The sequence below is a fragment of the Bactrocera tryoni genome, chromosome 1 (assembly GCF_016617805.1).
Source record: "Bactrocera tryoni isolate S06 chromosome 1, CSIRO_BtryS06_freeze2, whole genome shotgun sequence".
NCBI classification, from domain to species: Eukaryota; Metazoa; Arthropoda; class Insecta; order Diptera; family Tephritidae; genus Bactrocera; species Bactrocera tryoni.
In genome coordinates, this window is record NC_052499.1 from 26,034,069 (window position 1) to 26,060,322 (window position 26,254).

Sequence of the window (26,254 nt, forward strand, 5' to 3'; positions counted from 1 at the left end):
ATTTCGACTCATCTCGTTATTTTAATCATTTATATTTACATAACCCCACATCTATGTCGCTTAGTTTTAGATGGCATGTACAACCATTGTAAGATTAGAAAGTCTATCAGTCCATACAATCGGATTCACGATATTATAGTAAGCCTTAAGGCATCTTTTTGCTGAAAATTGGCTTTGAAAATGCTCATTTGAGCGACAGTTAAATCTTCTGCGGTGAAGAATACAAACAAAATAAATATTTCCTGCTAAACATTATTAATTATAAGGTAAGCACCTAGAGAACGTAGGTCATCGATATCTAATTAAATGTGTCTAGTATTCAGAAAATTGTGTATATTATTAGTATTGCCAGGGTTGAAATCGTTTCCGATACTGTATTCAAAAGTAAGCTTACCCAGAGACTCATGAGACTTTTCAGGTTAGGTGAGAATGTATGGCTGCTTGAGGAGACCTAGCTAAAGTTGGATCATGCATCGAAAAGTTGTCTTGGATACATCGCGCAAATCTGTGGTTTCCATTCTCATTGTTTCATGAAATCTAAGACATTTTAACCTAAAAGCCGTACAGCCATGATGGAAGTGTATTGTATTCTTCTGCATTTCTCATGCGTTTCAGCCTTTTTTCATGGCCATCAATATTCAAAATTCCCGGGTTGTTTTGTATATGAAATATATATATTCTTTAGGAATGTTGAGGAACATTCGTTTTGCAATTTTCTAAATTTGCAAACGTTTACCGAAATAAGTTAAGTAAAGAAATGATGAATATGTGTAAACGTAAAGTTTTTGCTGAGTTAACCCCCTTTTGCAGCGTACGTCTGATTCGATTTGATGGCCTTGCAAACTTTGGCTCACCTGCGAGTAGTTTAACGGTCTCCTATGCTTTGTTATTGTTCGACTTTTCGTAAAATTATTTTATCTTTTAACGGATGACTTATCGAGTGAAACCGATTGATTGGTGAAGAGCAACTTGTGTAAAAAAAAGAAGGAAACAAATAAAGAAAACAGTTTTTGAGTAGAGAAGTGGTTTCATTTCGTGTTATGTTGACAGTTTTGAACCACACAACACACTTAGACACAATTTATGATAGCCGTCATACTTTTGCTTTTAAGAACCCACAATTTCTGATTTATTTAGTTCGCGTTCGAACGTACCTTGTCAGTATAACTCGACATAAATCATGGGCTCATTAATTTGATTGGTAATAACATTGTCGTGTTCAAGCCCGAGCACTAGATACTTACGAAAATCTTGATAAGAGTAATTGCCACAGCGATTCTATATTCCTTGCTTATTCGCATTTTTTATGTCTCATTGCCTTTTGTGCCATGAATTGTGTCTCTGTGAGAAAAATGTCCAAGGAGTAAACTCGTCATGCGTAAATCAAATTGAATCATTATTTTCACATACATCTTAATTACTTAATTCACATTACCAGATTACATTGTGGGATAATCAAAACAGATGTGGTAGTATATGTAGACTCATACATGTACTTTGGAATTAAATGCGCATGTGTTTTATATAGCAAATATCCATATACTCTATATACACGATTATGTGCGCCTTATCAAATATACATATATGTACATATGTATATAATTAATTCTCGGTATAGCAAACGCCGCTGACCATGCGAGGTACAATTATTCACAGCAGGTGTTATTTTTTCTCCCAGCGGTCCCGAAACTGGCTCATATCTCATCCATTTATTAAGTGCAGCGTGTGGTTGTATATTGTAGTTAATTAATATTTTATTACACATTACAATTAAGTACGCCATAGTCGTGTAATAAATGGCTGGCGATATTGTGCTTTAATATATTTGTTCAATAACCGAAAATAAATATTAAACGCACTTTTATTATGCTTTTGTAATTGGAGTATATTTTTTAATCCTCGGTTTAGATGTAAATCATATTAAATACATTTTTATTGCTTTTTCCTATACATCAGATTAATTTATTAACCAAAAAGCTTAAAATAATAAAGTACTTATCAAAAAATGCTTGAAAAACATTTTTGGAAATTTATCCTGACAAATTACATAAATGTTTTTGTTCTCGGTGCCATAAATAATGCCAGAATTTAACTATAGATGTTAACGAGTAAATCGGATTGCGAAATAATTATGAAATTGACAAAGCGGAAGAGGAAACTAGACTGAAAATTAAGTGTGGGCAGAACATGCACGGCAGAGAGTGGAATCACTGGGTTTGTGTCCTAAACAATGCATTCCGTGGAGACAATAATACTTAAGTATTACGAAAATTTGGTAATTAATTCGTTAAGATATTCAACAATGTTTCCATATTATTCTGAGATCGTGATAAATATTGATACAATATTTAATAATAGGATAATAGGAGTTTGATACATACAGCCAAAGAAACAATCAAATTATTGAAGGAAATTTTTGATGAGCTAAGCATTTATTGAAGCAAATTTTTGATGAGCTTAGCATTTCGCGTCGTGGGCCTGCAGCGTGTTTGTTGCTCTGTGAAGTCTGACGAAAGTTTTGTCTTCGCAATTATGCCCGAGGAGCGTTATTCCTGACTTATGGCCTGGCATGCTGCAAAAATTGGTAGAAAGTTGGGCTTTTTGACTGCAATTTATTCGTGCCAGCCGCGGGGGAAATCTCTCATCTTTATAATAAAGCTATTTTCTATAAAATAAAAAAAACTGAATTCAAAATTATAAATAATAAACTCATTTCTTCTGTAAAACCATGTGCCTAAAAAACACCCTTTATATATAAATATAAGGATGACAAAACACACGCATTTCCGGGTGGCTGTCTGTCTGCTCGCCCACCAAACTCTGTTCAATTACTGTGAAAGGATACAGAAAGCACCCTTGTATATGATCAGTCGGCATTTCTGGCCTTGTCAACACTACAGAATAATTCCATAAACGTCAAAAAATGCAGTAAAAGTTTAATTTTAATGGCAAGTCGACTACACTTGTCCATATTTTGGGTTAATGGCCACAAGAACATTTCCAGTAACAGAAAGCAGACGAGTTGGGCAACCTAGGAGCCTTTTTAAATGATTTCGAAGCCGATCTAATACCATGTACGCTTAGAATTAATAAAAGAAAGCTTTGTACTCATTTTAATAAAATAGCTCATAGCAGGAGGAGATCCTGAACCTGAAGAGATTCAAGGGGTTTGTGAGGCGGTGGAATCATCGGTTCATATTTCTTCAAAAAAACGACAGTTGGTTAAGCGACTATTTGATGCCGGAAATTAAAGTTCGTGATCTCGGCGAAATTTCGTTTCAACAAGGCGACGCCAATTTCCACACATCGCTTCATTCAACGGATTGAGGGAGCACTTCGGTGAGCAGATAATTTCACGTTTAGGGCCGATCGATTGGCCACCAAGACCATGTGATAAGTATTACACCGATAGACTAAAGTTAGAAGTAAAGCTTAAAGTCTATGCGGACAAACCCGCTTCAAAACATTATGAGTGTCACTCGCCAATTACCAGTCGAACTGCTCGCTCGAGTCATCGAAAATTGGACTTAGCGGATGGATCATCTGAGGCGTAGCCGCGGCCAAGATTTGAAAGAGATAGTCTTCAAAAAATAAATGCCAAAGCATGTACTTTCGAATGATAATAAACATTCTCCACTAAATTCGAAGTTTCCGTGTTGTTTCTTAAAACATGTAGAGAGTATCGAAATGGATTACCTTTTTGTAGTAAAAAAGACTACACCGCCCCAGTACGGTTGTACCGGAGTCATGCATAACAATGTGTTTGGATGTGTGAGTTGAAGAATTTTTGTATTCCAATGTATCAATTTCACGTATACCAGAGTCATATTTAATACTAAACAGCAAACAACCGCACGATATTTTTCGTTTACCGTTATCTTATTAGAAAGTCAAAAGATAATAATGTGACATTTCTCTCCTCTGGCTTTAATGCCGGATTTTCTGTCTTTGTACCAGACAAAATAACAAAAACATTGTACGTAAAGTCGCGTCGCCAAGCCTGCGGGCTGCCAAAGCAGCTTCTCTGGTCAATAAATTTTAATAAACCGGAGTCGAATGACCTTTTTCAGATAATATCGTAATTTATTTTATTATAACGAAATTTTCTTATTACATTGAATGGTGAACGTGTGCATTGGGTGCGGTCATTCGTAAATATATTTATATAAAAATGTGCTGACCTTTTGCATTGATACTTGTTGAGAGAAATTTGTTTGTTTTGTTGTTCTGGCTGCGTAATTTAATGTTAAAAATCAATAAGTTTGGCAAAGTCAATATATCATTTATGGCATTGGCAAAGATTACCCATCGAAATGATTTTCATCAAAACTAGAAACGTTATAAATATATCATATTTCATTGCTTTGTCAGAGAAGGAAATATTTGTATCACAATATTGCACTTTCAACTCTTTTTAGGTAAGGTCAGTATGGCATCAGTATCAGTATGCCATATATGGGAAATTAAATCAAAATTGCGTTCTTTCTGTTGTACGTGTAAGGGTCCCATTATCATCTGGGATCAGTACAGTAAACATATGATTGGTTGAAAAATGTTTTGTAGCAACGTGAACTTGCTGTTCTTTACTTAGTGATCATGTTCATTACTAGGTAATTTTTACTTATAGGAAGATAACTAGTAGCGGTAGCCGTCTGTATTATTCAACTTGTTTACTCCGTCAATTGGTGCTCAATCCCAAGCCAATAGTCCATTTTTAATTAAAAACGGTGTGATAGTTTATGGCGAAAGAGTTGATTGGAAGAATGGTCATAGAAGAAACTCTCTTGAGCATATTTCGGCTGCCGTTGTCGCGGTCTTTTATTTAACGAATTGCAATCTAACATATTCGCAACGGAAAGATATCCTTTTAGATCCGTCCTATTGGATTCAAGGCAATCTACACGGTCTAGGAAAGGCTATAAGAATGACAAACGACTTTACAAATATATACAGATGTAACTTAGGATCGCGTTCATTTTGCGGCATCTGTTTTCTGCAAATGCCTTCGGCTCTTGTGCTCACGCCGGGTTGACCAAACAGGTGTTAATTAAAAATGTTGGCAATTTCAGCGAACGTGGCAAGAAGTCAATGAGAAATGTGTATATATATAGACGGAGCTAATAAATGCGTTTTATAAAATCGGTCAATTAGTAACTTTTGATATGGCTAACAACTACAGGAAGAAACACTACACTTTAAAAATATATTATACTTCTTTACCTTAGGAAGATAAGCCTTGAAATAGTAATAAATTTTGAAAATATGAACAATTAATTTAACTCGTAAAACAAATCAAGAATTCTTTATTTGCATTTACTTTGTCCGTATGTTTGATTGAGATCACTGCACCAATATTAATTATCAAAGTATTCAAATTTTTATTAAAGGCAATATTAGATCAAAGTAAATTTATAAAGCAGCAAAAGTCAAGCGCCGATAGAATTAGTCATACAAATATATATGGTACTTGAAATCGGTGTGGTTGTTGGTGGACGTAAAAGTGATTACGAAAGCACGGCATAATTGAATATTCTCGCCAAATGTGTTTGCTTTAACTGAAATTTGCAGAATTTTGGTTGCCACAACACATTTCTGTTCATACATATACCTCGCATATACTATATATACGCTTATACGGCGCTGACTCACTGGATTTTATTCGTCCTTCGTCTGCCTTTACTTTCGCTCAATTACTCACCTCATCAAATGCAATGCGGCGCCAAAATCTTCAATCGTCTGTGATTCGCTCAGGGCTATGGCAACCTTCTCCACGCCACCTAACGGAGCGAGTGCGTCGCGAGCCTTACTGCCGAACAGCTTCTCCAAGTAATTGGGACCATGCGAGGCGATTAGACTTTGCAGGAAGGAGGCGGTCTCCTCAACAGGTGGGCGTTTAGCTGCAAAGAAAGAAAGTCATGAGTAAAGAGAAGTTTACATATCAATATAGGCATATATACATATATACATGTAGGAGAGTGACTGTTTGGCTCAACAAAAGCCAAATCAGTAAATATTATTATTTTAAGTGCTAATAAAAATTGTTTATGCACGCTGCAAGGCTTTTATCCGCGGCATTCGAGCACTGCGCACCGAACTCTCTACTGCCTCAAGCTTAGAGTCATAGTTCAGCCGAGTGCTTAATTGAAAACGGAATGTAATAAGTTAGCAAAGATATGAGAGCTTGCGAGACAAATTCATAAAAAATCCTTACAACTTTATTGAACTAAAATTACAGGGTGTTCAATGTGTGACAGAGACGAAGCACAATTGTTCAAGTAATCAAATAATCAAGGGCTGACATTTCTCGCTCTACGCCAAATAGAATTCTGGTAAAGCTTACGGAGAGTGTGCCCTTAAGGTGCGTCAAGGAAACTATTGCATTATAATTGGTATAATATAATATATGGTATTACTTTACCTGGTATACCATATGGTATATACCATTATATTACCTGGTATAATATACATATGTATAGTATATAAGGTTATTGCGGTAAAAGCGAATGCGGAAACTTATCAGATGGCAGTGCCGTTGTCTTGCAACGGAGCGACTTTTACAATCGGCCAAAGAGAAACTATCTTAAGCTCGAGAGACTACAAAAGTGACTGCAAGAGAGGGCAACGAAATAACACTTTAAGCTGGCGATATAACGAGTAGATGAGCATTAAATTAAAACGTTGAAAAAATTTAAAAATAGAATGTTACAAAAATTTGATACTCAACTGGTAAGTGGGTTAGAAGTATGAGAATGCTCATATTATGGGGCACTCTTATAGGTAGGTGTAGACAGACTTGTTTCAAACGAACCACCATATATACATACATACTTAAGATTCAGACAGTAAATCCGTAGAAAAACTCGACCTGGCTCTTCAACAGTGATTCAAGAGCGAATCATATGTTATATACCATACACCCAGAATCACTTGAATCCAATATATAATATAAACGATATGGCTTGAAAATATGTTGGAACAAACAAATCTCACATTCAGTATATAAGGGAATATTGAATCAAAGTTATTACTTCAATTCATCTGAACCTAATCTAAAACAAATAATTCGTTTTACATGTTTTCAAGTCGGTTCACAATTCTGTTAGAGCAACGGTCTTACTGTTTTAATACATTGGATCTCCTAGGTTAGTCATAATACATAATACCGCCTATCTATCCTGGTAAGATGAGCACAATTTAGAAATCTAGATGACACCTCAGATCTGTTTTCTGAAACCATTTATTGCGATGCCTGCCTTTACTTCTTGAACATTTCCGTTTCAAAAGAGATTGTTTGCATCACAAAGCAAGATCTATTCCAATTCCAGAGCAGTTTATTCACTTCTGCGGTACGACTTACAATAGGGTATCAACTGTCTGAAACTGCAAATCGTCGAAGCCCATCTCTTCTATTTCAAACTACAAAATTTGCTTTAGCAGAAATTTGTATGTTTTTGTTAATACGAGTAAGCACAGCCTGTTCTTTTCACTCACATCATACATGCAGAGAAAACAATAATTAATGCAGAAATTGTTCAACCACAATAAAACTTGGCAGTTTCAAAAGTCACTCAGCCGTATGATTAACCGCAAATAAACTTTATGAGCGGTCATGACTGTCAGTATTTGCTTCATGCCCTTCTCAGCTATTAAAGCAACGTGTATTTCATTTTATTTATACTACATTAAACCCAATATTAAGGAACTCTGTGGCAGTTACAATACAGGAATGCAAGAGAGAATGGGAGAATTTGATAGAGTTGCATTCGACCTGTGTCCTTCTGGCAGTAGAGTGAGTACCTGAATGTACTCACTCACATGTTCATATGAATGGGTTAATAAATGTTTGCCGGAAAGACCACCTGAGTTGAATTTATATTTGGCTAAGTTGGTAGACGCAGTCTGCCAACCGGTTATTTAAAGCAATTGCAGCTCAATATTGCGTGGCGATTTTTACAATGGATAAAAATTTGGAACAAAGTATTTGTCTCAAATTTTGTATTTCTACCCAAATGTCGTACGGAATCGTTGGGAATGATTAAGTTTTATCAAAAACACAAGCATACAGTTTGTACAAGGCCTTCAAAGACGGTCGAGAGATCGTTGATGACATATGTACCTAGTTCTGAAAGACCTTCGACGTCTTCTACTGATGAAAATACTAAACAGTCAAGAATATGGTGCCTGAAAATCCTTAGACAAGTGGTAAACAGATGGCAAGAAAGCTCGACATCTCTCGTGAGGCGGTTCGCATGAATTTGGTCAATATTTTGGATATGAAACGCGTTCTTGCTCGATTCGTTCCGATAAAGCCAAATTTTTACTTTGGGCACGCTTTATGCGAATGTCGATCCCATATTCATGGCGTGCATTATAACTGACGATGAGATATGGGTTTATCAGTTTGACATGCAAACAAGTCAACAATTATCGGAATGGAAGGAAGAAACGAGCCTAAGCCACAAAAATTACGCCAAACTCGCTCAAAAATCAAAGTGATGCTCATTGTTTTTTTCGATATTCGTGGCTTGGCACATCATGAATTTGTGCCGGAGGGACAGACAGTCAATAAAGAGTTCTATTTGGCGTGAGAAAATCCGTAGAAAAGGGCAAGAATTGTGGAAACACAATTAAAGGATTTTACACGATGATAATGCACCAAAGCATCGAGCCAGTATTGTGACCGGAAAAACGCAATGAATACCAGCGATCAACCACCGCATTCACCAGTCGATCGACGAGATAAACCAGCCTTCGCTGAAGGCCATCTAAAAAAGTGTTTTTGAAAACTGTGTCGAGGACTGCACAAATCATTGGCATAAAAGTATCTGGTCGCCCTTCGAAGGCGACAAAATAAATATTGATGAATAATTAAAAATTTTGCTTTTTGGTTAAAATTTTCGGGTGCTTCTTCAACATAATTTATAGTATATCCCTTGTAGAGTCTCCGCCGTTTCAGAATTATAGTCGATGTTTGTTTAATTCAAAAATAAGTAGTGTCTTCATGTAAGAAAAAAAATTGCAGTCATACTTTCATTCATATTTATTTAAAAGGCAATAAAATTCAAATAAATATTGGCTTTTCAATTAGCGTTTTGACATTTTGTTTGCATTTTTTACCGTTTAATTGCATTTTAATTTGCCTCACAGTAAAAATTAAAGTATACATCCAGGCGTTTATTACAACTACACGCACTCCGCACTGCTCTGAGGTTTCAAAGCAAATAAAAAGAAAACAACAATAACCGCACATATGCGGACTCAATTATAAAAAGGTATGGCATTGAAACAAAAGCAGCGTCGAAAACAATTTATGCATTTGCGTCATTTTTAATTGCGTTGCGCCGCAAAATATGCCAAGTTTAATGCGGCAACCTTTTTGAATAACACTTTTTGCTTTTTTGTTGTTTGTTTGTTTGGCGCCTACATGAAATTGCTTTTAATAAAATGTGTCTGTGGCTGCCGCCTTTGTTGGCTTGTTTGTTTTATCTCATTTTCAAATTTCATGCATAAAAGTCAATATTGTTTTTTTTAAGCGTTTCAGTCGTTAATTAAATCAGGTGAATGCCAGCAAAAACTCACTTTAAAATTCAGAAGGCCAAAGCTAAAGCTGAAGTGAAGATGTAAAACCAGATTTTGTTCAATTTGGCAAAAACTGTTCGGCCGTTAAATATGTTTGTTCATTAGGGTAGTACTTGAAAATATGTACAGAATTGTTTCTTCTCATAACGCAGAAGTCGATGAAAGTATGGAAAAGATAACAGGTCTTTACTAAAAATTTCAAATATAAGAAGTGTGTTGCAAAGATTTAATTTATATTTTTAAAGACCACACTAATAAACATGTAATCGTATATAATTATTAAATAGATAGAATAATATTACAGATAGTCTCTGTGTAACACTGAGAACCGCTCATTTATACCCTAAAATGCTGTCATCTAAAACTCATTTTTATATAGACCCAACCTTAAACTCTGCTTTGTTTACCTCAAAGTCAGCAAATCATATTCCTAAAAAGACATCCATTGACTAAGATATTACAATCTCACACATATAACAGGCGCTTTAACAGACTTACTCTCCGGTACTCTACGAGCATTATGCTCCGAAGAGCATTTCAGTTCAGAGTTACTGCTCATAATAGGAGTATGCGTTAGATAGCACTAAGAGTGCCTAAGAAACCCTAAACATCGGCGCCGTTAGATCTGCTTTCTTCAGGTTGAACAAAGAAGCGAAGCAAATGTATCTGGTAGTGAACGAGAGCAAGACAAAATATCTCCAGTCATCAAATAAATAGTCGCCGCACTCGCGGCTCACACGTCACTGTTGACAACGTCTGACTGTGTTTCACGTGGGATCCTACTGTCGCCAGCTTAACTCCACGGTGCTCAAAAGCACAACGGATCAATACAATGCGTCGATCAGTGTCCTGAAAACTGGACAAGCATTATTGTCCCAATTGGCAGTGTGGCATGGCTCGAGGCCCATCTAAAACCTCTGCCGTACATTGGGTCCGGCACCCGGTTGCTATGCAACTCCACATTCGACTGACAAAGTCAGTTCTTCCCGCGATTTGGGTTTTAACCACAGCTACCACGAATCTCCACAAAGGGCTAAACCCAATGAGCAGACTGGAGCGAACTGAAGGGGCTACTGCTCTCCGTGGTACCAGGTTAAAGTCTTTGGTATTACCTTGTAGCCGAAGCTACGACTAGTTCAGCTTCCATACAGCCCTGGACTGGTCTTACGACAGGCATACCTTACCGCGGGTATATTCGGTTTCCCCTCGAATCGAGGGGTCCCGCCGTACCCGTAGGGGGATGTCACTGTTGACAGTCATAACTTCGAAGCGCTGGACAATTTCAACTATCTTGAAACTAGCATTAACAGCAACAACAATGTCAGCCTCGAAATCCAACGCAGAATAACTCTTGCATACAAGTGCTACTTCGGACTGAGTCAGCAATTGAGAAGTAAAGTCCTCTCTCGACTCTGCAAATCACTCATCATCCCCGTCCTGCTATGTGGTGCAGAGGCATAGGCGATGACAACACCTGATGAGTCGATGTTACGACTTTTCGAAAGAAAAGTTCTGCGGAAGATTTATGGCCCTTTAGGCAGCAGCAATGGCGAGTATCATGGCGCATCTTTTCTATAGAAATGATAAAATAAGAAATATTAAGTTAATCACAAAAGTATTTAAGACGAAAGTTTTAAGTTCGCCAGCAAATAATTGAAAAGAAATAAGTTACAGGAGAAGTTACGTAAGTATATTAAAAACTTTATCGCATCCTGGAGAAGTATTTTTAGCGTATTCCGACACGCTCATTAAACCGAAGGTAATGTGTGCTTCAAAAATTGAAAAGCTTCATGCCATCAGAATTTGTCAGCGAATTGGTTGCAAGTTTTATTGCTTGTAATTTAAGGTGAACCAAGAAAACAACGTTATTGGCAACTAAAACGGGGGGACTTCTCGTTGATGGTGCAATAAAAAATACCTATTTCAAGAGGAAGCGGTGGAACATGAAACTGACAAGAAGCTTTTAGTTTTCAGCAAAAAAGAGGTTAATTGATTTTCAAGTAGAACTAGATCAAAGGACTCGCCGTATTACTCAAAAAGTGCTGAAAATCAGGTAACTAACTAACCAGTAAATCACGGAAAGCGAAATTTAATATATTCAACTATGTTCTGCATTTCAATTCAGTTTTGAAATCGATAGTACCTGTTCCAAAAATGGAATAATTTTGATATAATATCGAAGTATTCACATATTTAAATGAAATTTGCAAAAGAAAAACTTCTAATCGATGTAAACTGAATATCTGATGAGCTGAGAGTGCGTACTTTTACCTTAATATCACTGAATCTGCATTCTAGCACTGAAGCTGTGGACCTTGTTTGAGTACAGTAACCACTGCTTAGCAACCTTCACCTGTGCGATAGCGAAATCTTTCTGGTTCAAAGATAAACCCAAGTAGTCTTTTGAATCACTTTTCTAACTAAACACTGTCCTGTTTCAGCACTTACGCGGCGAGCTAAAGATTTTGGAGAAAGCATATTGTCAAAGCTGTTTCAAGAAGGTGAGATGGAAGCGTCGAGATGATGTTTTTTCCACATTCCAATTTTTGCTAAATAAACTTAATAGCCACTGCGATACTGTAGTAAAAGTGTAGCATGCGTGCCGTCAATATATCCAACCGCTTTAGTAATAATATTTTCACGGAAGTGCCAATTTTTTTTGTATATTAAATATACTTGGCTCATTCCACAATATGCTTCAATGTTAAATACCGAATAAAATTATTGTAACAGTATATCACCACCTAGAGGATGGTGCCATGTGTAGGAGTTCAGGCAAATGAGGAAAGTTCTCTGAGCGCCATTCACTTGAGAGTGATCAAAACCGGTTCTTTTACTTGGACTTAGACTAAGTATCCTTTGGGTAACCAAAGAACATCCGTTTGCAGGCAGCTAATGTGAGAAGACAAACCATCTCTCCCCAGGGTTGTGCGCTTTGTTTGGGACACGTCACGTTAAAAAAACATCCCCAATGAAAAGATCAAGACGGCCTCGGACGAGAGAACCCCGTTTTGATGACGACCACTGCAACGTGTAAAGCATTACGATTTAAGGCCATGCACCTGGAATGTCCAGTCCCTTAATTGCGCATTTATTACAAGGCCATATAAAGAGCGCAAATTTCGTTGGATATTCGTGGTGGGTGGTATTCACCATCACATCTCACAAAGCAAAGTTTATCACCATATCGCTGATTTGCCCCCACGCCGCGACGGAAGAGAAAGACGATGTGACTAAAGATGTCTCCTATGAGCGGTTGAAGCGCACCTATGATATCATAATCGCGCTTGGCGTCTTTAACAAAGTCGCTTAACAACGAATCTAGCTTTGGCACAACGGTCAGTGAATTTAGCCTCCATAATGGAACATCCCTAAAAAGGTTGAGGCTGATCGACTTCGACGGAGGCCGAAATAAAGTTACTTATAGTACTAGATTCCAGCATAGGATATTCACAAAGCCAGCTGGCTGTCTCCGGACCATAAAACCACCAACCCTGTCGATAATGTTGTGATGTGATGTTGACGTTGACTCGGACAAGGAAGGTTCAACGTCGAGAAGCTGCAATCACAACAGACAGCCAAACGATTTTCTACTCGACTTGCCGTTCTGCGTAAAGAAGTCGCGAAGAAAGAAAATTTTAAGACTGGAGCATAATCTTGTGAAACCCTCAGAGGTGATCTATTGAATGATGTCCAGAGCATACTGAAATTATGAAGGGAAAACTTCTCCAGCCTACTGAATGGCAGTGAAAGCATAACGCCAGGAGACGGCGAACCCGATTCCCCAATCGATGCCCGACCATCGAATAGCAATTACCCTTCTGAAGAACAACAAAGCGGAGGGGGGGCCGATGGATTGCCTGTCGAGCTATTCAAACATGGCGGCGAAGAACTGATAAGGAGCAAGCATCAGCTTCATTGTAGAATATGGTCGGACGAAAGCATGTCCAACGATTGGAATTTAGGTGTGCTCTGCCCAATCCACAAAAATGGAGACCCCACAATTTGCGCCAACTACCAACCTCCTCAACATCGCATATGAGGTTCTATCGAGCGAACTGTGTGAAAGATTAAAGGACGCCATCAACAAACTGATTGAACTTTACCAGTTTGGCTTTAGGCATGGAAAATCTGCAATCGACCAGATATTCGCCATACATCAAATCTTGAAATAAACCCGTGAAAGGCAAACCGATACAAACCACCTCTTCATCGATTTTAAAGACGACTTCGCATGTCCGCACTTGGTATCCCCGTAAAGCTAATACGGCTGTGTAAGATGACGTTCAGCAACATCAAAAGCTTCATCAGCGTCGGGGAGGATCTGTCAGTGCCGCTTTCAGAAAAGGAGACTTTCTACCGTGTGACTTCTGTAATCTACAAGGTGTGTTCCAAAGTAAACAAGACTTTTTGAATCTAGCGCCACCTGATGGCGCCATCTATATGTCGACTCTGCTATTTTTATCAATTGTCCAGTGAGAAAGTTTCATGACATTTCATCGATAGGAAGTGAAGTTATTGCGTTTTAAATGTCAGTATGTTTATGTTATTGGTGCGAAAATGAGCTTCGAACAAAGAGCCAACATCAAATTTTGTTTTAAAATTGGTAAAACTTTTACCGGAATGCCTCAATTGATGAAACAAGTTTATGACGATTATTGCCTATCCCGTAGCAGGGTGCACGAGTGGTTTCAACGTTTTAAAAGTAGTCGAGAGGTCATAAATGACGATCAACATGTGGGCCAATCAAAATCCAAGATCACCAGAAGTTCCATCGAAATTGTGCGTGAATTCATCAAAAATCAGTCGAAATCATCATTGAAATTCATGGAAATGGAATTGAACATTTCCAAAACTTCGATTTATCGCATTTTGACTAAACATTTGGGCTTACGAAAGGTGTGTGCACGGTTTGTTCCGCACAAATTGACTGACGACCAGAAAATTGCTCAGAATCCGTCTCATCGATCGACGTTTGTGACCGATTATTTGACCAAAAATCACATTTTAATCATTAAGCACTCCTCGTATTCACCTGATATGGCAACGTGTGACTTCTTCCTTTTCGGAAAAATGCATTTGCCCATGAAAAGAAAGCGTTATGCGGACGTAGAGGCCATTCAAAATACTTGAACCGTCATTCTGGCGGCCATCCCGGTCAACGCGTTTAAACACTCGTTCACCATGCTTTTATTTTGCCAAAAAAAAAAAGTTTTTTTTTTTTTAAAGTCCTCTTTACTTTGGAATGCACCTTGTATTGCTGGAGAAAATAATTCGAGCTGCAGCGCTAAATAAAGAAGGTACAAGCGAGTGTTTGAGAGAGATAACCTTCAAAAAAGGGTAAAGAACTCTTTCGAGAGATAATAAACATCCCCCATTAAATTCGTAGTTTATTTGAAACTGTGTCTTTAATAAGTGGGGATCCTCGAAATGGATCACCCTTTACATCTCTGTAAATAATCACTTCATTAACGCGCAAAATTATACATAATTTAGAATAAGTTTTTCCTAACGCTTGATATATTTTTGAGTTTTTGGTGATATATGTACATAGATTGACGTCATGGAAAGTCAGACTATTATACTTAGAAAATGCTGATATGAATGGTAGTACTCAAACCAAACTCAATTTATTTGTAACAGTTTCTACTTAAGTAGATATGTTAAAAGTACAAAAATAATTTCCCATTCGAATTGGGGTTAATGCTGTGAATAGTGGTATATTCAGCCTAACCTGTATACCCCATTCCAAATGAAATCTTAATGTTCAGATTAATCCAAACTTCTCTATAACCTATTTCCTTAAGTTTATCCCGTTGGATATAAGCTCAAGTGCTTAATGCAACCCATATGCTCATGGAATTATTCACACAAGCAACTCATTTATATATTCATCTATACATACATATATGTATACTTATTTGCATTCTTTTCATGCTCACTAAAAGACCAAACATGCCCCAAGCTATTTCAATAACTACGACTATGAGCACGTATATTCCTCCTGCATACCTCTTTCCTCGCCGCTTTACTAGCATATGTATATAAGTTATTTATTTAGTTTATACACAGCACCAACAACAGTGTTTGTTTTGTTTTGCTGCTTTTACGTCGTGAAAATATTGTAGTTCGGTTGGCATTTTTCTGATTTCCCCGAAGGTGCAAATAAAATTCGTATTGCATTTAAGGACCGAGCGAATAAACTAAACAACGAGTGCACACACATATTGTTGTACACAAATTGAAAAACAGCGTAAATAAATTTACAAATATCTGAGGTCATAACTAGAAAATTCTAATAAATTTCCCACATGAGAGCACAGTGAATATTACCCGGTTCCGTGCAACAATTGGCCTTAAAATAATTGAGGTGAATGCAAACATGCTGTGGAGTTTGTTGTTATTTTAACATTTTTGTGTTTGTGTATTAAGTTGGAGCAATGTTATTGTTTGCATAACAAAATTAAGTACTTTTAATTAATGAAATTGAATGGTCTTCTAAAATATTTTATATTTTAGGTTACATTTCTAAGTTCAGATAAATCGAATTTGTAGTCTTTGGTAAAAGTGTGTTACATCAATATCATTTAAATCTCCTTTTATAGAATAAAATACGAGCTTTTAGTTCGGGTTTAGTATTTTCATAACATTAAGCAGGGGCATCTGTGATTAAACAATCCTTAGGTGGAAGGGGTACCATACCAAAATCACTGTTTCAAGTATGTTAATGCAAATCTTTTTGACTTCTCCAAAATACGTTGTTGAGGCAAAGCAAGCATGCGAGCTTTTAATCTAATTTTCCATAAAATTGCTTTAATCTCGATTGGAAAGGTCTTCAGAGCTTTTGGTTTTTGGTCTCGACTTGTTTTTGAAACACTATTCGCTAATTGTTGGACACTTTCTACGTTATATTCATAAACCCCCATTTCTTTACCAGTAATGATGCTTCTGATGAACATGAGGTATTCTTTGTGATCTATAATCAACGTCACTTTTGTAAAAGTTTGAGGTATTTTGGTACGATTCCAGCACTGATTCGCTGCATACCCAAAACATTAACCGAAATATGTTGACTTATTCCTTTAGATATGTTCATATTCTCCACTATTTCTTTATTGTCAACAGAACGACTTTCAACTTTTAATTTTTTCGATGTGTTTGTCATTAACAGAGATGGACGGACGATTTACAGGAGATAAGTTTGCGATGATTGCAGGACCTTCTCTAAATACTTTGTGTCACCCAAAAACTTTGACTTACAGGATATAAGTCCAACGAATATAAAAAAAATCGACTATCTTTTGATGCTATTTCAAAATTATTTGAGTTATACCAACCATGATCAGTGAACACATTTTTAGTGACATTGCATGACTTGGTTTTAAAGCGTGCAAATTCGGATTGTAATTCTGTCTATTTCTCGTATGACTTTTCATAGAATTTATCTGTTTCTCTCACTTATTAATCAAACACCAGTGAAGAAATTGAAATAAAATTGAGGACAAATATTCCATCGAATGTTCAGCAAATATCATCCAAAATCTTTGAAATCTGCTATAAATTTCCATCAAATACCGAATATGACATTCAGCATATAGCCTAATGTACGTTAAAAATATACGAAAATATATACTGCGGTTAACTGCATCTTTCTATTGTAATACAACGATAAGGAATATATTATATAATAAAGTGAAATCCATCCAGTCCTACTACATAATTATATAATTATGTAATGGATTTCTTGGGAATTTTCCGCATCGGTTCAAATCTACATCTACTTCCATAGGTTCTTTATAGGTTAGGTTAGTTGGCTGATCAACGATCGCACGTGGATTGGTATATGTAGTCCTTTATGAAGCCATGGAAAAGAAGAACTCCTGTGTTTGGATCTAGATTAGCAAAATGCTTAGTAGGCAATAAAAAATTGTATAGGCGTTCTATTTCAATTCCCGCTAGCTCGTTGCGATGTCTGAAAGTATGCGCTCCAAAGTGCTTAGGTCTTGACCTTCCAAAGGCGGTACAGTCAAGAAAGAATTGTTAAGTTGTTTCCACCTCATTTTCTTTCAAACAGTTTTCGCAAACGGCATCCGGTAAGACTTCGTTCTCCTACGATTAATATTGGGCCCAAAGGCGTCCACCACAGCGCAAGTACCGATGGTGGTCCATCGGTTTTAGGACTCCTTGCTGGCTCAACAACTTTACAATTTCCTGCGATTCCGCTATGGTCCGGCACTCATATCAGTTTTATCACAAAGACACTCGATGCTATTGATAGCGAGGTTAAGCACTCCTCGACCAACCCTTAACGCACTGTAAATGAGTTCGAGGTTAGCATCGCCGCTCTGCTATCCGAGTGTATGGTCACTTTTCTGAAGGAGGCTGCACACCGGAGCAGCAGATCTACTGCTACCTTATTGTCTGCAACCTCGGCTTGGTAGACACTGCAATAGAAAGGAAGTCTGAAGCTGGAGTTGATAGAGAGTTCCTGATAGTAAACCTCTCAACCATCCTTCCCCCCAAGCTTTGACCCACCCGTATATAAGCTCACTGCCCCGCTCCTCCAACGAATTTTTCTCACCCTTAGCTCCTGCGTCGGTATATGGGCAGAGAAGGTGCTGCCGGAGTTCGGTTTGGCGACCTTAGTGCACTACACGTTCTGATGAGCGCCGCCCTTTGAACACTCTAGAGTTTCTTTGCAAGTGTAGTCTACTCCCTTAATACAATAATTTTCATTTATCAGCTATTAAATGTGTGGTCTTTGTATGAAGTTAAGCTGACATGTTTTCTTGACCCAAATGAGGTTTTACAAAATTGATCGAGACCTTTGTGTAACGCCTTAATATGCGTTATTATATTTCCGTATGCGTTCCTTGTCCGTATGTATGTCCGACCGTCCATCTGTCTGCATATATATCCCTTAATTTTTCAGCTATCGATCATATAATTTTTCACCTTCTGTTCCTCACCAAGAAGCTTCAGTGCAACCGAAATTAACCTTTTTTCTTTATTTGAAAACTTGTTGAGCTATTTAGTAAGAAAAATTAAAAAACATATTTCTACGCAGATGTGCGTATACAACCCTGTCATTCCGTTAGTTGTATCATATTATCCTGTTTAATTAGCATTGATTGATGTGAAAAAGGAGAAGATAACTGGTCATCATAGGGTTCATGGGTAGGTGGTTCGTTGCGTTGGGGAGGGAAGACTGCTATAAAAACGCAAAAATTAATAAAAACTGGGAAGTCTTGCTTATACATATTGCATTTCAACTGTCATATATCATTTATCGCGTTCGCTGTCAGCATGTGTGTAGCACATACATATATACGTACATACCTACCTACTGATACATATACGTATACCACTATAAAAGATAGCAACTTATATACCTACTCACTCATACGTATATTTATACTGCACGTTCGTATGTTACGTACATATGTACTACATATACATATGTATGTATATATGTACTAGCTTCCACACGACTGTCACCGTTCTCGCCTACGAGCTTTAGAGGCTCAAAAAGCAATTTATCTCCTGACCAATGCATTTCGAGCAACTGACACCGAGCTGGGCTCATCCGTCAAATTTGACAGTCAGTGCTTCGTAGCGCGTAGGTGCGATTGTCTCATACGATCCACTCGTCACAGTTGTTTTCTTTGTTGTTTTTGTTGTTGATTGTTATGGAAAACTCTCAGCAATCAAGGCAAATGCATTTTTACTGAATCGAATTGTGAATATATGAGGAGCAGTTGCCTGAGCTGTTCCCAATTTAGGGTGCGTGGATACGAGTTTAAAAAGCAATTCAAAAGTAGTAAGAGTCTTTTTCGTATATTTTTAAGTTATTAGATACATTTCAGATATATAAATAAACATTAGAAGTAATTTATGGTATTTGAAATTACTTTTTTGCCAGATGCCTCCAGATCAGAAAGTTTAAAATCTCTTTGAAATTTTTTTCTAATGTCAATATTCTAGCTGTAAATTACTGTGACTCGAACTGCATATATGGCATTCATAAATTCTGTATTTAAATATCGCCGCACTCTCTCATGTTTGTACTATTATATCTCCCTCTCTTGTCGCAAATAAAGTTTTTAGTGCTCTCTGCAATTACGAAATCAAAAGCTCATGCAGCCAATGTGATTGTCAATTAGGCTTAATAATATTTTGTGTCTCTCGATATCCTGGCATTTCCAGCTAGCTCAACTCTAATTTTCACAAATGCCGTTATTCACACGAATGTGTTTTCACTTACCTGCCGTACAGAGTCGCATGTCCTCGTCATAGCCATCGGAGCAATCGGGCGCACCATCGCATAAATATTGAATCGAAATGCAATTACCATCACCCGGACACTTGAACGGCTCATATGGATGACAGGCATCTACACCAGGCAACCACCAACCGCACCACGGCACCACAAGCAATCAACCCGTGCATAAACGAGTCGCATAATAGCAAAATATGAGCAGAGATTTATGTCGGTGGGATGGCGTATTTTACGAATGACCAAGTGTATAAATATTATGGCAGTTGATTAGCAGCGGTTTGGTTGATTCAGAGGTCAGGCGAGTTGCAGCCAGCCATCAGGGGGTGACATGTGTGACGTTTAACATTGTCGACATTCATCGTTGAGGTGACCAGTCAATTATAATTGCAGTTGTTGTTGGAGTTGCAATTAAATGGTATTACGATGGAAAATACGACATCCGATTGCGACAAATTGAATTTGTTACGGATTTTGGTGAGCCCATGTGCGTTGAGTTGGTGGCGTATTTCAGCATTTTTTAGTCGAAATGAATTGGTAATTTGCATGAAATGACAAGGAGAAAAATAGGAAATTGGTTATTATATCAATATTTGTATTTTTCATATTTGTACTCATACATATAGATATTCTCAGCCATACTAATGTAATTAAGCACTATTATACAAATTAATGTTCATTAAATAAAATATCATTTCTACTCAAACTCATATTCCTCGCACTCGTACTCATATTCAGATTCGTATTCATGGTCATATGTGTACTTATGCGCTTTTACTTCTAATACTATGAATAGTTAAATTGCTATTTGTACTCATATTCATATTTAGACTCATATGTATACTGATACTTATATTTCTACTCATACTCATTTTCACACTCATATGTATGTATACTCAAACTTATTTATCTGCTCATACTCATATTTAGATTTAGATTCATACTCATACTCATAAGTGTACTCATACTAATACATCTACTCATACTCATATTCGGATTCAGATACTTCTTCATACTCCTATTTCTACTCGTAATCATATTCCTACGAAAACTCATATGTGCATACATACTCATATTCCTAGTAATAGTCATATAATATCCCATATCCATATTAGTATTCGTGAAAATTCACATACAATTTTTTCCTGAAATTCAGTTTCCCGTTCGCAAGCCAACATCTTATACTTTGCATACATTCGATAACCATCCTTATTTTCCTTTAACAAACTAAACTTGAGTTAGATATTCATTCCCAATATAATAGTGTTGTAAATGACTAGCCGATAAAAATCGTAAACCAATTCACAAACACCTACACGCTTACATACATAGCGGCAACAATTTTCCTCTAAAAATCGCCCCCCTGTCTGCTTCTCTCCCTGCGCAAGCATAAAATCTTTGACGCCATTGCTTCCCAAAAAGTGCCAACTAAAATTGCGATTTAATAGTCTGCCAGACAATGGCGGCTACAATCGACGCAAGTGTCAACAGCAGCAACACATGAAACCCAACCGCCATAAGCAAATTGCTATGTGAGGCCCACATGGCGTATACTTAACACGCAATTTACTGGAAATTATTTGCGCTCTACCCATTGGATTTCTGTTGAAATTGTGTCACTTTCTCATTTTATATAGTTGTCTGCTATTGTAACCTCTAAATGGCGTGACTTAAAGCGGGTTACACCAATGTACTTGCCCCATGACCTCTTTATTTCACACAGATTTCTTGGGTTATTGATTTTGTGCTTTGATTTTGCATAAGCGTACGAATATATGTATGTACGCATGTACATTGTTATGTGCTTGTACATGCTCAAGCAATAATCGGTTTGCTTGTTCATTTTCCGTTTTCCGCTTGCTGAATGCCTGCTTCTGCTTAAAGCGTCAATTCTTCCAATAGTTTAACGTGCTCTGCGTTTATTTTGTATTTTATGCAGCTATGTGCAAAGGCAAATGGTAGCGAAGTGAAATTTATATACCGGAATGAACTCGACTTTTCATAAAGTTTTAAATAAATATTTAATATGGCAAGTGAGGGTACAAAATTATTTAGAAAACCTATTTTTATTGTATTTAAAGCGAAAATTGGAAACAGAATATTTGAAATTGAATGGTTTTTTGCTTAATAATTACTATATATGTACTATATATCTGTATGAACATGGTACGCATAAGGGATATGCAAAGCTTTATCTCATGCTTACTCTGTGCAAAATGATTCATCCAAATTTTTGTATGCAATTTGATGAATTTCGATTAATTGGAAATCTAATTATTAGGGATTTTCATGTGACAGATGGAGACTATATAGCTTTTGCAAGCCTTACTCCAAACTATGTTATAAAGCAATTTTTTGTTGGAATATCAATTAGCAAAACCTTTTCTATACCATTTGTTATATTTCTTTGCCTCGATTTATATTTTCCACACTGAAAGTTGGAAATAATAATAACCGCAGCGCACTCTATACTAAAACAGAAAATCCTTAAAATATATTCATACGAGTATAGAGTACATATAAGTTGATTTCATTATAAGCCCATGCATAAATATAAAAGCTAAATTTGGATTTGATTAGTGATGTAGGCATGAGAGTGATTGAAGTATATTTTCTATGGAAGTTATGCTGAACAGTTAGATATGCTAAAGCCACGAATATTCACTAAAATTATTGCAATTGTTAATTCTCCGCCAAATTTACCCTGTGATATTTATATACTGTACGTAAAATAAATGAGTAAAGAAAACCTAATATTACTGATTTCAATTTTTTTTGCACTACGAAGCTTATTACGAAAAGAATATATGTATGTATATGTATTAGGGTGATTCAAAAAAAAATTTTTTTTTTTTTGGTTGGTACTCGGAAAAATAGGTTCTTAGACACCTCTAAGAAAGCCTATAAGTTTCATCATTCATAATAATTTTTTTTCATTGAGTTATAAAATAAGAAATAAAAAAATTTCCCAAAAATAATCAAACTTTAACTGTTAATATCTTTTAAACGTTTGGGTTTACGAAAAAATCATATTAGACCTTTTTTGTAGAGCATTCAATTTCCTACAAAATCTAAGGAACAAGATATTTTTTTAAGTAGTTGGAAGCGAAATATAAATTTTTCTATATGATAATAAGAAAAAATAGAAAACTGTATGTAGGAGTACCTTTCCGTTACAATTAAAAACTCATGTTTGGAGAGGCTTTCTTAGAGGTGCCTAGGAACCTATTTTCGGGGAAATATAACGGAATAATTTCTCATAATTTTTCTGGCGGTGTCTGGTTTGCGTCGCGTGAGCATTTGCTCGATTGTCTTGCAACATTGGTTACGCTCAGGAGTGTGAGCATTGCTTAGATCAAATAAACAATTTTAGAGTACTTTAAATACTAACTAAATAAAAGCTCTATTTATCAATCAACTAACATTTTCAAAAGTATTTTTCATTTAATAAACAGTAAGTAGAATTAGAAGGATTGTTTTTTGTGAAGCTGTTTATCTTCGTGTTTTTTTTTTAACAAAGAAAGTTGCTGACTCTATTAAAAAAGCTGTGTTTCAATGGTTGTCTGAAGGCCTCTCATATCGGAAAGTTGCTAATCTAGCTGAAATTTTGTTTGAATCAGTAAGTACCAAAACCTCGATCTGGTCACCAATCCGTTATGAATAACCACGTTAGACGAAATATCAACCGTCCGATGACCACGGCAACAGTAAAATCAGGTACTGAGATTCAGAAAGAACTTTAAAGGACTTACAGAAAATATGTTTCACGCATGACTGTACACCGCGAGTTGAAGAAGGAAAGGTTCAAAGCCAGACGCCAAATTAAAAACAAAAACTTTGCTTATTAAACGTCATCAAGAAGTGCGTCTAAAATTTGCAAAAGCGGACCAAAACTGAACTCCAGTACAATGGTCGAATGTATTTTGGACAGACGACAGCAAGATTAGTCTTCACGGATCAGACAGAATAAAGTACTCAAATTTAGGAAAGTCCATTTTTGGAGTGGCTTTTGCAAAAGTGGACTTGGGTACCTAGTTTTAATCGAGGGATATAGGGACGCAAATATATATATGTGACCTGGTCTACGAAAAGGGGGCTAACGTGCGAAAACTAGTTTTCTGGGAAAAGCTGTTAAAAATAATCGTCAGTTTCTCGTTATCTCATTAATTGTTCTCCTTTTTTTGACACCTAAGCCCCCTTTTCGTAGACCAGGTCATATATAGATATATTAAGGCAAGGGTATCTTTCTTCGTTGCAGAAATTGGGAAATTCGGACAGTAGCAAAATCGTCAAAGTTTCGATATTAATTCTATCGATAAAATGTGGGTTGTTTGAAAAAAGAGTACACAATTATGCCAGTCTACCTACAACAAAGACGGCATTATATTCTAGATGTGTTGAACTATGGAACTCCATCACTAAAAAAGGTTATGAAGATTTAGTCAAAAGCGTTTCCAAGCGGATTGAGGTGGTGACTGCGGCCAGAAGGGCGCTTTACTAAATATTAAAGCGGTAAAAATTACTTTATCATCAAAATTGATAAATTCTTTATTATAAAAACTGAATAGATTTGTTACACTTTTGTTGTTTTATATTATAGACGGACTGAAGAATGTATTTGAAAAAATAAAACTTATATTAAATAGACTAGTTTACAAGTTCTTGTGTTACTGCTTTATTTCAATTGAAATACTTCAGCAAAAATTCCATGAATTATCTTGTCATGAAAAAAGATTGTAAAAGAGCTGTTTGCCTGGGCAACAATTGATTTGCTTACCGGTATTTATTAGACATTATGTGCCTTGTGCTTAAAACAGTGGCAGTCATTTGAGAACCGATGGGAATATTAGTTACCTTGTATTGCGACAAACTAGTCAGTTTATTGAGGTTATTAGTTGAGGAAGCAAAACATTTTATTAACTTTTTTCGTACGCAAACCTCAAGGGTAAATATATTGTCTCTTAGAAAAATTTGGCAACAGTCAACACTTAATCGCTAAGGATATTTTGAAGCAAATGTAATGAGAAATCTTGCAGCAATATAATACATAACTGTATTTTCCATAAAGATATAAATAAAATACTTAAATATTGTCATCACAAATGGCAACTATTTTTTAATAATAAAATAAAGCTTTGGCAATAGTGTTGCCTAGTATCTATAAAAATCTGTTAAAGGGATATATACAGTTAGAAGGCCGAAAAAGCGAATTTTCCAGATTTTTTTCAGAGAAAACTTTTAAATTTGTTGATCCAAATAACAATAAAAAAAATAAAAAAAATCGATTTTTTCAAAATTCTAACTTTTTATAATCCCATAAATTTGACACTCTAATCAGCTGGTGACAAAAAGCAATTTTCAGGTAACTTCGCATGTTTTTCAATGGTGTAGGCTTAATTTTTTCTTTAATCCTTCGAAGATCAATACCACGCAGTTATGTGAATAATAATTCCGATTGGAATCAGTTGACATCAGTAAAAGATTTCTGATAGATTGTTACGAAGAAGGAAAGGGCGTATCTTTGCGGTAAACACTCATCTACTACTGTTGAAAATGTAATGGAAATAAATTTAATTAACTATTTCGAAATAACTGAATGAAGCCATTAATAGATATACGCAATACACATTTCGCTATGTGCGTTTGTGAATGTACGTGTTTAGCAATAAATATATATTGCATTGTGCATACTCATATGCATACCTTACAATAATGAAATTAGCGTGGGCTCAGAATAAATATGTAATTACGTATACGCCATGTCATACGAAATTCAACTTCAATAATTAATTGTGTCGCATATTGTACTCATATATTGATATTCATTGTTATGCAGCACAATTAAGCGCATGCAGTTATTATTATTATTGAGTTGTTGGCTCTAAATAAATTATTAGTTTTCATTAGACAATGAGCAGCAATAGTAATTAATTTCCGGAATCCATTATTAACTGATTTTAACCAAACACTGCGACACGAGGCAAATAATTGAAAATACATAAGTTTCTATGAATTGATAGTGACATGCATAACGCTTTGATTTCAATTTATCTTGAAGAAAGAGCGGTAAGTTCGTGCGGAATGCAATAAAAGTTGCCATCGAAAATCTTAAGGACATGAAGAGTTTTTGCAGTACGTGTATGACGCAATATAAATTTCTTTGTTTGAAAGTAGGTGAAGTAATGACAATGTTGTTGACCTCTGCGAAAGTTGTATTCTCATTTTATGCGTGCCAATGCTCACAAAATTAGTTGATGAATATTTTTGTTCAACACATTACCTTGTGGAACTCCCGCTTTTATTTCTCTAAGAATAGAATATTTGTTTCCTCGTTTAACGTGGAAATAGCGGCCTAATAAATATGATTTTATGATATCATAGCGAAATTCGAAAGCAATC

General features: G+C 36.2%; 1 protein-coding gene across 1 annotated transcript in view; it reads right to left on the bottom strand.

The window, feature by feature from the left end:
* LOC120781020 (IDLSRF-like peptide) overlaps positions 1-26,254 on the bottom strand; it is a 162,958-nt gene that overhangs the window by 13,384 nt on the left and 123,320 nt on the right. Inside the window, exons 3-4 of the mRNA XM_040113212.1 lie at positions 19,844-19,972; positions 5,699-5,897 (exon numbers count right to left, since the gene is read on the bottom strand). Of these exons, the coding sequence (XP_039969146.1) occupies positions 5,699-5,897; positions 19,844-19,972 (328 nt within the window). The remainder of the gene's footprint in view (positions 1-5,698; positions 5,898-19,843; positions 19,973-26,254) is intronic.